Below are 13,575 nucleotides of genomic sequence, written 5' to 3'. Positions count from 1 at the left end.
CTGAGCAGGCCAGGCATACAGCAGCAGCACTGGCCAGCGCCAAGCTTATCTCCCGTTCCCCTTTGCATAATAGCCACCCTTTGAGGACTTCCCTTCTCCGACTGAACAGTCGCCATGATCTGTGAAGTCCTGTGAGTGCCTTGTAGCCTTGAGCTGAGAGTGGCTTTGCAGCCTGTCCAGGGTGCCGTGCACACGTCTGACCTTCATGGTGGTTGACGTTCTCCTTCCCAGCCTACCGGGCATCTTCCCCTTCCTCCTTTCTCTTTCTTCTCTTCTAACAAGTACCCTCTATCTTCCTTTTCCTCCTTTCCTTCCTCTCTTTTCTCTTTACTCCCTTTTTTTCTCTTCCCTTTTCTCTTCCTTCCCCCCCCCCCTTTTATTCCCTCTCTTCTCTACGGTCATGATTTGTCTCCCCTCCTCCTCTTTCCCCCTCTTCTCCATCTTTCCCTCCACCTCCTACCCCGGAGTGATTAGCTGTTTTTTTAAGTGTCTTCACACTGCTCATTCCCTGTTGGCCTGACCTTCCTCCTTTTACCATCAGTCCCTGTTCATTCTGTCTCAGGAACACAGTGAGTTTAACACTTGGTGACAGTTCCTCCAAGAATAACCTGAGTTGCTAATCTGGGAGCTGAGAGTGGATGAGGGCGGGAGGAGGGAGGAAGATGACAGGAAGAGGAGTATGGGGAGACATGGAGACTTGGCTCCAGTTACCTGCCTTGAGGCTAAAGATTGAATGTCTATTTCTCCCAAGCCCTGGCCTTTCAGTTTTGCCTCTGAGCAACTTGGTCCTGGACGAGCCATCTAAGCCCCAGCTCTCAGCACAGAACCTGGCTCTTTGTCAGCCCACAACAAATGTGGCTGAGTGAATTCTGTACCTTGAAGGAATGGCTTCTCACCCTTAGAGAGAAGATTAGTGGGGGATCAGCTTTATGAGTAGAGTCGGTAATAGGTCCAGGTTGCAGTTAGGGTTGAGTCAGATTGAGTGTCGGTGTCAGGATAGGGTAACATTTAAGACCTGCCTCAGGATTAACCATTAGCTGGCTTACTCATTCATCAGACAGTTGCTGACACCTGTGCTCTGTGCTGGGGACTGGCACTCCAAAGATGAATGAGACTATCCCTGCCTTCAAGGAGAGACTTATAAATTCAGCCAAATGTAGCAGGTGCCATGGTAAAGGTGTAGGGGACCAAAAGGAGAAGTAATCATTTCTATTTGATGGGGTGGTTAGAGACAGAGTTAGGCTCAACGCCACAAAGAGATGTATCCACAATATAAGGGTCCTATTTTATTCATTATATTAAAATTTTGTTTCTCATTATGTAAGTAGTATATGCTCACTTTCAAAAATTTGAAAAATACAGAAAAGCATTTTTTTTAAAGATTCTATTTATTTATTTGACAGAGAGAGACACAGCGAGAGAGGGAACACAAGCAGGGGGAGCGGGAGCGGGAGAAGCAGGCTTCCCGCTGAGCAGGGAGCCCGATGCGGGGCTCGATCCCAGGACCCCGGGATCATCACCTGAGCCGAAGGCAGACACTCAACCGACTGAGCGACCCAGGTGCCCCAAGAAAAGCATTTTTTTAAAAGATTCTATTTATTTATTCGAGAAAGACAGAGAGAGAGCAAGTGAGCAGGGAGGGGGGAGGAGGAGAGGGAGAGGGACAAGCAGACTCTGCACTGAGCTGGAGTCTGATACTACGCTCGATCCCATGACCCGAGATCATGACCTGAGCCAAAATCAAGAGTCAGTTGCCTAACCAATTGAGCCACCCGGACACCCCTACAGAAAAGTATTTTTAAAAAGTTTCATAACCATCCTATGTGAAGGAAACCACTGCTGACATTTTGGTTTCTACAAATAATCACCATCTGAGGCCTCAGTGAATGTTTATAAGTCACAGAGGAGGAGGAGAGAGAGGCTAGTTGGGCCTGAGAAAGCCTGGGAAGGCTTCTCCCAAGGAATTATGAGATCAGCACTGGGCCCTGGGGGATGAGTTAGTGTGGGGAAGGGACTCCCAGTCATGCCATGGAAGAGCATTTCGGGATGGGAGAGAAGTGGGATAAAGCTGCAGAGACAGGATGTGAATGGTCTTGAACACCTGAGGGATCTAGACTTCATCACACGCTAATCAGGGGGCCAGAGGAGAGTCCTTTTAAGAAAGGACTTACCGTGGTCAGATAGATGTTTTAGGGATGCCTGGGTGGCTCAGTCAGTTAAATGTCTGCCTTTGGCTTCGGTCACGATCCTAAGGTTCTGGGATTGAGACCCACGCTGGGCTCCTTGCTCAGTGGGAAGCCTGCTTCTCCCTCTGCCTGCCGTTCCCCTGCTTGTGCTCTCTCTCTCTCTCTCTCTGACAAATAAATAAATAAAATCTTGGGGCGCCTGAGTGGCTCAGTCATTAAGCATCTGTCTTTGGCTCAGGTCATGATCCCAGGGTCCTGGGATCGAGCCGCGCATCGGGCTCCCTGCTCAGCGGGAGACCTGCTTCTCCCTCTCCCACTCCCCTTGCTTGTGTTCCCTCTCTTGCTGTGTCTCTCTCTGTCAAATAAATAAAATCTTAATAAATAAATAAATGAATAAAATCTTAAAAAGAAAAAAAAAAGGATGTTTTAGAAAGAGCTCTCTGCCCAGTGAGGAGGGGGATGGGCAGATGTATTAGAGGAAGGCTTCTGGGAGCTGGGTAAGGTTTGCAAGAAGAGCTTATGGGTCAGCACCTGTGACAGCCAGCTGGGGCAGGCATCCGTTTGTCCTCAGCTGAGTTCATTGATGTAACTTGGGTGTAGCAAGCCCCCTGGAAGGGAAACCATGTCTTTGAGTTTTGCAGGGTCCTTTCCACATAGCAGGATGTCATTAACACAGTCCTCTCTCTGTCTCTCTTTAGGGCTACTCAGATCAAGACCTACTCCTGGGACAATGCACAGGTTATCCTGGTTGGGAACAAGTGTGATATGGAGGAAGAGAGGGTTGTTCCCGCCGAGAAGGGCCAGCTCCTTGCAGAGCAGCTTGGTATGGGCATGACATATGTGCATGTGTACATGTTTACATGGGAGTGTGATATAAGGGTGTGTTGTGATTGTGAATTATGTGCATGTGTGCTCTGTGTGTATTGTTTTATATTTGTGCCATATGCATGTAAGCTTTGTGCTAGAGAATTTTAGGTAATTTGTTGTTGTTGTTGTTTTATTTACGATGTGTATATTTTGTTACATTGAATTAATAAGTATAATTTAAACTTACGAACTTTTTTTCACCAGTTCCTTCCACAAAGGCTTTGAGGTGTCTTATAAAAATCATCATAGTGGGTGCCTATGTGTCTCAGTCGGTTAAGCGGCTGCCTTTGGCTCAGGTCGTGATCCCAGGGTCCTGGGATTGAGTCCCGCATCGGGCTCCCTGCTCAGAGGAGAGAGCCTGCTTCTCCCTCTCTCTCTGCCTGCCACTCTGCCTACTTGTGCTCTCTCTCTAGCTCTCTGCCAAATACATAAATAAATATTTTAATATTTTATTTATTTGACACAGAGAGAGAGAGAACACAAACAGGGGGAGTAGGAGAAGGAGAAGCAGGCTCCCCGCTGAACAGGGAGCCCGACGTGGGGCTCGATCCCAGGACTCTGAGATCAGGACCTGAGCCGAAGGCAGACACTTAACTGACTGAGCCACCCAGGCACCCCCAAATAAATAAATCTTTAAAAAAAAATCATAGTACACCAATTAAAAAAATAAGAAAATTGGAGTAAAGGGAAAACAAAGGTAGAAGAAAATAAGAGGAAGCCGGTGTGAGATAAGTGGGTATGTTTTAAGTTCCCAGGCATGTGTAAGAGTTGGGCCAAAATATTGGCTTTGAGCTTCCTTACCAGCCATGCAAGGCAAGAAACATACACAGTCTTGAGATGGTCCTTAAAATAAAAAAACCCATTATTCAGAGAAGCACTTCTCTTGTGCAACTGTAGAGCAGACTCTATATGCTGGATGAGACAATGTCCTTAATATCAAACGTCCTTACAGCAACCACAACATTACGTCTTAGAATTTCCCTCAATGTAAACTGATGTTTCTTTACCAAAACACAATTCACAACAAAAGTAATTGTATGAAGGGATGAAACAATGTGGTTTAAGTGATGCTCTGGCATTTTCCAAGGTTAAAGCACTTTTATCTCTGTGCTTCTCTGAGACCCGGTGCCTCAGATGTGTCTCAGTGGCTCCACAGCAGAACTCCGACCAATACTTGCTTCAAAGAGCAGCTCCTTGCCTTCCCTTGCCTTCCTTTTTTAAGATTTTATTTATTTACTTGACACAGAGAGAAACAGCATGAGAGAGAGCACTGCAGGCAGAGGGAGAAGCAGGCTCCCCACTGAGCAGGGAGCCCGCCCGATATGGGGCTCGATCCCAGGACCCTGAGATCATGACCTGAGCTGAAGGCAGACACTTAACCAACTGAGCCACCCAGGCTTCCCCCTTTTGTTTTGTTTTGTTTTGTTTCCTTTTCTTTTCCTTTCTTTTCTATATTGGGGCTCAATGTGGGATCACCTCGGAGAAAACTTCCCCAGAAGAAAGGATATATTGCTTAACTTTTAGCCAGTTTCCCTAAATATGTCTCATAACCTAGGTGTTGTAAATATTGAGGAGTAGGGAGTTTAAAGTTATTTTCTCTGATGGTCTCTGAAGTATAGATATTTGGGCTTGTGGGCGGGCAAACTGTATAATATACAAATGTGAGTTGTGTGTGGTGTATATTTGTATTATGCGTATTATGAGTACATGTGTGGGAGAGTGTCTTATACTTCTTTCTTCCCTCCCTTATTCCCCAGGGTGGCCTGGAATAGAAATTAGCAAACTGTAGGTGTTTAATAAAGAGGGAGGTTGGGTTATCTTGGATCTTGCTGTTATTTCCCCATCAGGGAAAAAAAAAGTACCTCTACCCGTCCCCCTGGTTCAAAGAACAGTGAGCATGTGGTGAAGCATACATTTGGGTGACCTTAGGTATCACTTTATGCCTTCAACCTGCTGTCCCCAGGGAGACTCCCCGCACTTTCCCTGGAGTGGCTACACCCCATCTGTTTAGAGTGCTCTCTTCTACTCCCCACCCCATTACCCTCAACCAGCCGGTAAACCTCCACTCACTTTTCAAAACAACTCACACTATGAAACCTCTCCTGGCCCCCAGAGCTCTTTTCTTCATGCCCTCACCTCACACACACAGCAGACACAGTCCCAGTCACACTTGGGTACACTTGTTTACTTGTCCATCTCCCCTCAAGTTCCATGAGGACAGGAAATGAGTCTAGTTTATTTTTGTGCCAACAGTGCGTACTTATATGGCCTGGCACTGAGTAGACACTGCAAAAATATGTTTTGATTAAATTTTATTTATGTTAAGTATTTGGCTACTTCATTTTATTTCAGTCCAGTTAAGACTTCCTGAGTGCCTACTCTATGCCAGGTACTGAGCTGTGAAATAGGATCACACGCCCCTGTCTGAAGGACAGAAACCGTGATACCCTGAGTGATCAGTGTGATAGAGGGATGTGCTGGGGCTTGGGGGGTGGGCAGAGGAGGCACCTAACTCAGTGGGGATCAGAGAACATGAGGCCCAAGCTGAGTCTTGAAGACAAAAATAGGAGCAGCAAGTGAGGAGGAGAAGCAAGGACGTTTCAGGGGAATGACACTGGCAAAGGCAAGGAACAGCATGTATGTTCAGGGAACTATAAATTTGTGTGAGTTGAGAGTAGCATTTCCCAAAAGAAAGACTTATGCCACTGGAAGTGTGTAAGATGATTTTATGTATGTATTGGAAAAAATATATATATAATCAGCGTGTCAAACCCTTAGAATTAAACAAGACTAAGTTTTAAAAGGTGTATTTGGAAAAAATATAATTGGCATGCCAAGCCCTTATGACTAAGATTTGTTAAAAGTGAGTTGGTTAAATATTTATTAGGTGTTTACCTTGTGCCAGGCACTATTCTAAGTGTTTTAAAGTATTACTCAGTTAATTTAATCTCCCTGGAGCCTTCTGACATACGTACTTCTCTTATCTCTAAATTGTGTGTGTTTTTTTTTAAACAGATGAGAAAACTGAGGCACAGAGAAATTGAGTAACTTGCTAAAGTCACACAGGTAGTAACAGGTAGAGTCAGAATTTGAACCCAAGCAGTAGTCTGGCTCCATAGCCTGTGGTCCTAACTACTTAACCTCACTGTACAAGAAATACGGTAATAGGTGATATATATTGATCCAGGCATTATATGAGATACTATGTATTAATTATTTCATTTAATTCTCACTATAACCCTTCCAAGTAGGTACTATAGGGTACGTCTAATACTCTGAAAAACGAAGTTCAGAGGGGTTAAATAATATGCTCAAGTTTATGCAGTTAAGAAGTAGTGGAGTCAGTTTAGATCTATCAAATTTATATAGGAACATGAAGTCAGATTAATTCTTAGTGCAGGGTTTAGGGAGGCACTTAAAGTAGGCCTCAATGAATAGGTCAGGTTTTGGGCAGGTCATAGTAAACCATGTCTGTCCTACATAATTTCCTGGGCTTTCCTCTATTGCTTACCAATATTTCCCTATTTAGAGACCTATCTCTCTTGCTAGACCTCGAGAGCAACAAGGTTATGTCTAATTTGGTTCATTATCCTAAGCACCCAGCATAAGTTAGATATTCATTCATTCATACATTTATTCACTTATTCATTGAGCACTTACTCTGAGCTGGGTTCTGTCTTGGTACTTGGGATATAATAGTGAATGAAACAGCTATGATACTTATTCTTATGGAACTAATGGAAAAGGGACAATAAATAATTAATCAAATATATAACTTAAAATGTTTTAAATAGACAAATTGAATGGTGTGTGAATTATATCTCAATAAACCTGTTAGAAATTGTGATAAGTTCTGCGTGAGTTAGGACTCTTGTTATGACAAGTGATAAAATCCCAAATCAAACTAGCTTTAATTTTTTTAAAAATAGAATTTATTAGCTCATGTAGCTGGAAAGTCCACTAGACTCAGGATTCAATTGCACTTTCCATTTCTCAACTTTGCTTATCCCTTTAGCCTCCTTCCTTTCCCAGTCAAACTCTGCATGAGGAGTAAAATGGATGATGGAAGCTCCAGATTCATATCTTCCCAATTCCTGCAAAAAAAGGCCTTCTCTGTCCCAACCACCACATATCAATGTCAGGGAAGACTATGATTGGCCACCTGTGAGTCACGGGCCTGTCCCAGTGGATGAGGAGGCGGGTATGATAACCTATAGTGTCACCACAACTCTTTAAAATAGTGATTCCCTAAAGGAAGGAATGGTGGGCAGATAAAAGTAACATACGTTACAAGTGCTATGAAGAAAGTGAGAAAGAGAAACCTAATTTTAGACTGGAGAATCAAGATCTTCTGAGAAAGTAACACTGAAGCTGAGAACTAAAAGATGAGAAAAAGTTAGCCAGGCAAAGAGTGGGTGTGCGTGGGTGTGGGTGTGTGGGTGTGTGTGTGGGGGGAGGCAGAGGGCCATATTCCAGATCAAGAATAGTCCTAATGTGGGGTAGAGCTTGAAGCACTCATGATACTGAAAGAAGCCCATGCCACAGGGACTAGATAATCAAGGGGAGAGTAGTGAGAGATGAGAGTAGAGAGGTAGGCAGGGGCCAGTTCATGAAGGATCCCGTGGACCATGTTAAGTATTTTGCAAGGATGTGATCGGATCTGGGAGCAGTGAGGGAGGGTGCTCAGCTTTCCTCATCCCCACATCAGTCCTATCCCTCTGCTATGCTGGCAATTAAGTAAGTTTCAGTGGTCTGCTGGCCACCACAGTAGTGCCCCTTTTCTGCTTTATGGGATTCCTCTTCAGGACTCCCTTTCCTTTAGCTTTTCTCAGCTCACTAGGCCAAGACTAGTGATATGGCCAGCAGCTAGCTTTTTTAAAAGTTGGGAGTAGCAGCAGGCTGTCAATATCCTCAAGGTTCCTGGGACATGGGTGAGACTGGAGTCACTGAGGCAAGTGGATCTTTGGGAGAGTGAGGGAGTTTCAGGGACTCCTGTTCTAAGAAGCATGGCATTTTAGGGCCTCTGCCCTCCTGTGCCCCTCAGAAATGGGCTTCTTTTTCCTTCCCTAGATCTGAATGCGAATGAGTCTGCCAAAGCCTAAAGGATAGTAAAGGAGAAATGCACTTCTGCCTACAAAGGAAGGAGAGACTCATTTACAATGTGGTTTTGGAACACACACATACACTCACTCCAGCAAAGTATAGTGGGAAAAGCACCAGACTAGGAGTTAGGAGGCTGAGGGTTTTATTCTGTTTCTGCCACTAGTTTACTATGTGACCTTGAGCATCTTGTTTCCTGTCCTTGGGTCTTAGTTTGCCCATCGGAAAAACGGGATTCAGATTTGTTGAGTGGGAAGGTCCATTTGGCTCTATCCCTCTTTGATTCTATGATTTCAATTCACATAATTCCTACTTATCACTTGGACTCCACAGACCCTTGTACACTGCGGTGCTTATTTTAGGTGTCCAGGGAACAACTCTGGACAGAAAGGAACACAGTGAGTCCCTGGCCAAATCATCAGTGACCAGAGGGGCATGAGTTGAAGATTGATACATGACAGAGATGGGAGGTATCAGAGAGAGATAGAAAAGGAATTTGAAGATAAAAGTGGAGGAGAAGTGTTCTGGGGCAGTATCAGGATGAGGAGAGGTGAGTTCAGTTGGTTATGAGTTTTGAATAGAATTCTGAGGTCAAATTCAGGAGTAGGGAGTGTGGACAAACTAGAGTCTGTGGGTCTGTGGCAGCTGCCTTTGGACAGGATAGGTAAACATGATCATGGGGGGTGGTGTGGATTATTGTTCTGAAGCCAATTAGAGGGAGGAAAGGATTGAGGGCTAGTCTGATTAATTTGTTGTCATCTTCCTTTCCTCACTAGGTTCTCAGCTCCTGAGAATCCTTATTAATGAACCTGAGGAAAAGGTTACCATCTGGGCCTGCTAATGAAGGGCCTTCCAGAAGTATGACAGTAATTGGGTGGGTGTGCATTTGGGGTTGTTCTGCTAGGAAGAGAGACCCATGAGCTGCCTAGGGCCATGAGCTGGTTATTTGAATCAGAGTTCCCATACCTTGGGTACCTTTGAGATGACAGTGACAACATCTCCTTGACATGACATACAAGCTCTCCGAGTCTCCACAAGACTTACTGCCTCATCTCTCATCACTTTGAGCTTTCTGCTCTAATGATAACAAACTGCTATGGCCATTCTGGCATATACCAAGGCTGTTTTTTGCCCCATTAGCTGTGCTCATGCTGTTTCCCCTGCCTGGTACGCTACACATGCATGTGTTCACACATACACTCACAATCACCTGTCTTTATCTAGCTGATATCTGCTTAGGAATCACCTTGTCCAAGAAGCTTTCCCTGGCCCCCAAGACAGGTGCCTCCTCTTGTGCCCTGCTAATCCCCACTTCCCACCATCCCAGCATTTATCACTCTACTATTGTCAGTGTGTCTGTTTCCCACACTAGACTAGGAGCTCCTCAAGGGTAAGAACTATTGATTCACCTCAGTGTCCTCATGCCTGTTGAGCGAGCTCTCATGACCCCCACTGTCCACACCCTCCATGCTCATTCCCACCTCCTTCATTCTTCTGTCCATCAGTCGACACTCACCAAGCACCTATTCCTCTGGCTAGTGCTGGGGCTCGGATGAATGACATGATCCCTGCTCAGGGAGCTCCTCGTCAAATGGACTTCTACCATGCAGGGTAACATGTGCTATAGCAGAGGGAAGCACAGAGGAAAATGAAGGGGCTGTATCTAAGCTGAGTCCTGAAGAATGAGAAGTTAGTTAGGTGAAGAGTTTTGCTCAATTCTAGCCTTAAACTCTCCCCTCTCCACCAACTTCGGGAAGCCTCCTCCTGCTCTCTTCCCCTGCCACTCTCTCCCCACTGCATTCCTGCACAGCCTCTGGTTTGTTCTACCTGGGTTACAAATGTTATAGTGTTCGGTCACTGTTCCAACTGAGAGCAAGACAAGGGGACATAAGGGATAGAGCCCTGGCTTATGCCCATCTCTGAGTCTAGGTTTTACTATCTGTAAATTACAAATAACTCCTGCCTTGCCTTACGCTACTCACAAGGTTTTAAAATTGTATCTTTGAACTGTTACAGACTATGCACATGTGAGGGATTGAAACTCTGATTAGTGTGTCTTTTCCATGATTAGATTTGGTCTCCCTTTGTCCCTGCTCAGTAGGGAGTCTGCTTCTCCCACTACAGAGAAGCTCCCTCTACCCCTTTCCCTGTTCAAGCGTGCGTGCTCTCTCTCTCTAATAAATAAAATCTTAAAAAAACAAAAAAACAAAAAAACCAGAGGGGGCCAAAGAGACTTGTAAAGAAGAGAAAGATATGGTCAAGGAAGGAAGGAAATTGAAAGGGAGAAAGGAAAAAAAAAAAAAAAGAAAGGGGGGAAGAGAAGTGGGAGACAGGGCTGTGTATGGACTTGGAGCCAGTCAAACCCAGATCTAAACCCAGTTTCCACGAATAGCCATGTGACCTTGTGTAAGTTATGTAATCTCTTGAAGGCATTTTCTCATTTATAAATTGAAGATGATTATATTTACCCACAGGCTGTTGTGAGGATTAAGTAAGACAGTATTTCCCAAGCTCCTGGCATAGTGTCTGACGTTTAGTAGGTGCTCAACAAAAAGAATCCCAAGGAGAAAGTGTGAGGAACATAAGGGAAAGGAAGGAGTGACATGAAAAAAAAGGGAAGAGAGAAGCTTTTGAGGAGAAAAAAAGATGGGCCTGGAAGGAAAAGAAGGAGGAAGATAGATGGACAAAAGAGGAAGAAGGCTGGGACAGGGGCATGGGGAGCACTGGCCTCCAACTGGCCAAATTCCGCAGTTGGGAAGCAGCCACTTTGTCTGAATCAGGAGGGCCTCTCTTATGTCTCCCAGGACACCCAAGTTCTGTTCATTGTCACAGAGAGTGTCGTTAAGGATCTGAAGGTACAAAACAGACAAGAATATCTCACACTTCAGGTGCAGTCCTGCAGGTGCCTTTTGTTGGGTTTGTGGGGGGAGGGAGAGATACAGGGCAATTCCAGGGGGACCCGGGAGGAGGAACCTCAGGCAGTGGGGATTAGCCAGTGTGTCTGGGGTGGAAAGGGCAAAGGAAGCTTTGCTTGTTCATTGTGGATCTTGGGGTGCCTTCCAGATCCTAGACTAGAGCTGGGTAGGCTGAGGTGAGTGGAAGGCAGGGGAATAGAGGAGGAACAACCCTAGTCAAAAAGGTCAGAGCCTGGACTTCTCACACTGGTTCCTCTATTTATCTTGGGCAAGTCAGCTTATTTCTCTAAGCCACAGTGTCTGCATTAGTGAAATGGAGAGGGTCTGCCCAGACATTCCTTCTCCCAGGGGTGACTTGAGGATCAGATGACGTAATGGATGTGATGAATGCATTGGAAAAACTGTGAAGTGCTACGTACAAATATTGAAGTATTCAGTCTTTCGGAAAACACCTAATGACCCCCACTCTGTATCAGACACAGCACTATACACTTTATCTACATTATCTTGTTTAATGAGGTAGGTAAAATTATCCCTATTTATAAGCCAGAGAATTGAGTCATAAAGAGAATTAGGTGACTTGCTGGGGTGACACAGCTGGCCAATGGTAGAACCAGGATCTGTCTGACTCTACAACCAGTGCAGGTAATCCCTGCCCTGTACCATCTGTTTATTTATTTATTTTTAATTATTTTTAAAATTTTTTTAATTTTTAAACGTTTTATTTATATATTTGAGAGAGAGTGAACGAGAGGGAGAGAGCATGAACAGGGGAGGGGCAGAAGGAGAGGGAGAGGAGATTCCCCACTGAGTAGGGAGCCCGAGGCCGGGCTCGATCCCAGGACCCCAGGACCACAACCTGAGCTGAAGCAAATGCTTGCCTGACTGAGCCACCCCAGGCACCCCTGTACCATCTCTTTAGAGCCGAATCCTCTGCCATGGAATTAGGCCTCCTTGCTTCACTCCTTTGCACTGGCTATACTAATCCAGAGTGGTCTGGCCAGGGGGCATAAAAAGGAAAGGATAATCCTTACTGTTACCTCTCTTCTCTTCTTAGGGTTTGACTTCTTTGAAGCCAGCGCCAAGGAGAACATCAGTGTGAGGCAGGCCTTCGAGCGTCTGGTAGATGCCATTTGTGACAAGATGTCTGATTCGCTGGACACGGACCCCTCCATGTTGGGCACCTCCAAGAACACCCGTCTCTCGGACACCCCACCGCTGCTGCAGCAGAACTGCTCGTGTTAGGCAAGGCCCACCCTCCTGATCTCCCCTTCTTGTGACCCCACACCCACTCTGCTTTCCCCATTACACTCTGTCCACCCCCAGCCCCAAGCAGGCTGCGTTGTCACTGACCTTTGCCTGCAATGGAGGTGGAAGCATGCCCCTTGAGTTCTCTGCAGATGGTCCTGCTAGTAGACACCCAGTCCTAGACTAACAGCCAGGTTACAGCATGGGTAGAGATTCACTTTACAAAAAAAGACTCCGTCTTACAAAGGGTATTCACTTCAGGGACTTGGAAAGCGAGTCTCTTTTCTGCCTTTAAAATAAGATTTCCTCCATTTACCAAAATTTGACATACACACACTTTTTAGAGCCTGGCCAGCTGGGTAAGTGCGGCCCACCTGCACAGCTAATCCTGTTAAAGAAAACGTCCTCATACACAGCATGCTTGTTTCATATCAGGCTCCCTGTGGGGCTTCCTCTCACTGCAAGCCACGCTTTGACTCTCGAAGCCCTCTGCCTGTTACCACGGATGCCCACAGGGCCTGGGGCAGTTGCTGTGGTGACAGGCCAGAGCTAATCTCCAGAGAGCTCAGACTCTCTAATGATGCTGAAGGAGCAAAGGCTGAGTCAGAAATATACTTAAAGAAAAGATTATTCCCTGCAAAATGTCAAAGGTTCCTGCTATATAAAAGAGCAGGAGAGTGAGCTCAAGAAAGATAACGAGAAATAAAAGAGAAACATAGGCAAGATAAAGGAGCAGGTCATGACTTTCTGATTTTGCTGCTTTCCAGCTGGTTCTTAACTGTGGGAACTCCATGAAATTGGTCTTTGTTTTTTAGACTCCCAGAATTTGAAATATTTAGAGTTACTTAGTCTGACTAGTCAATTTCAATCTTCACATCTCTGATAAGTGGCTGCCAGGCCTCACAACCAAATCTCTTTCTTCTTCTTCTTTTTTTTTAAAGGATGTTATTTATTTTATTTATTTATTTAGATAGAAAGAGCAAGCAGTGGGGGGATGGGAGGGGCAGATGGAGAGGGAGAGAGAGACTCTCCAGCAGACTCCCTGCTGAGCACAGAGCCTAACTTGGGTCTGTAGCTCACAACCCTAAGATCATGACCTGAGCCAAAATCAAGAGTCAGATGCATAACTGACTGAGCCACCCAGGCGCCCCCCACCCCAAACCTCTTTCTTCTAAAACACACCTTCTAGGCAGGGCTGGGAGCTCATTGTCCATACCACCTTTGGATAGCTCTCATAATCAGAAAGTTTTCCTTGCTTT

The 13,575-nt window shown here is 45.4% G+C and overlaps 1 protein-coding gene across 1 annotated transcript in view; it reads left to right on the top strand.

The window, feature by feature from the left end:
- Positions 1 to 13,291, top strand: part of RAB3B (RAB3B, member RAS oncogene family) — a 63,865-nt gene extending 50,574 nt beyond the window's left edge. Inside the window, exons 4-5 of the mRNA XM_027624191.2 lie at positions 2,885 to 3,009; positions 12,126 to 13,291. Of these exons, the coding sequence (XP_027479992.1) occupies positions 2,885 to 3,009; positions 12,126 to 12,313 (313 nt within the window). The 3' untranslated portion in view covers positions 12,314 to 13,291. The remainder of the gene's footprint in view (positions 1 to 2,884; positions 3,010 to 12,125) is intronic.
- The last annotated feature ends 284 nt before the right edge of the window (positions 13,292 to 13,575 follow it).

Source organism: Zalophus californianus, chromosome 4 (assembly GCF_009762305.2).
Source record: "Zalophus californianus isolate mZalCal1 chromosome 4, mZalCal1.pri.v2, whole genome shotgun sequence".
In the NCBI taxonomy this organism is placed as follows: domain Eukaryota; kingdom Metazoa; phylum Chordata; class Mammalia; order Carnivora; family Otariidae; genus Zalophus; species Zalophus californianus.
This window is presented reverse-complemented; position numbering and strand designations above follow the sequence as displayed.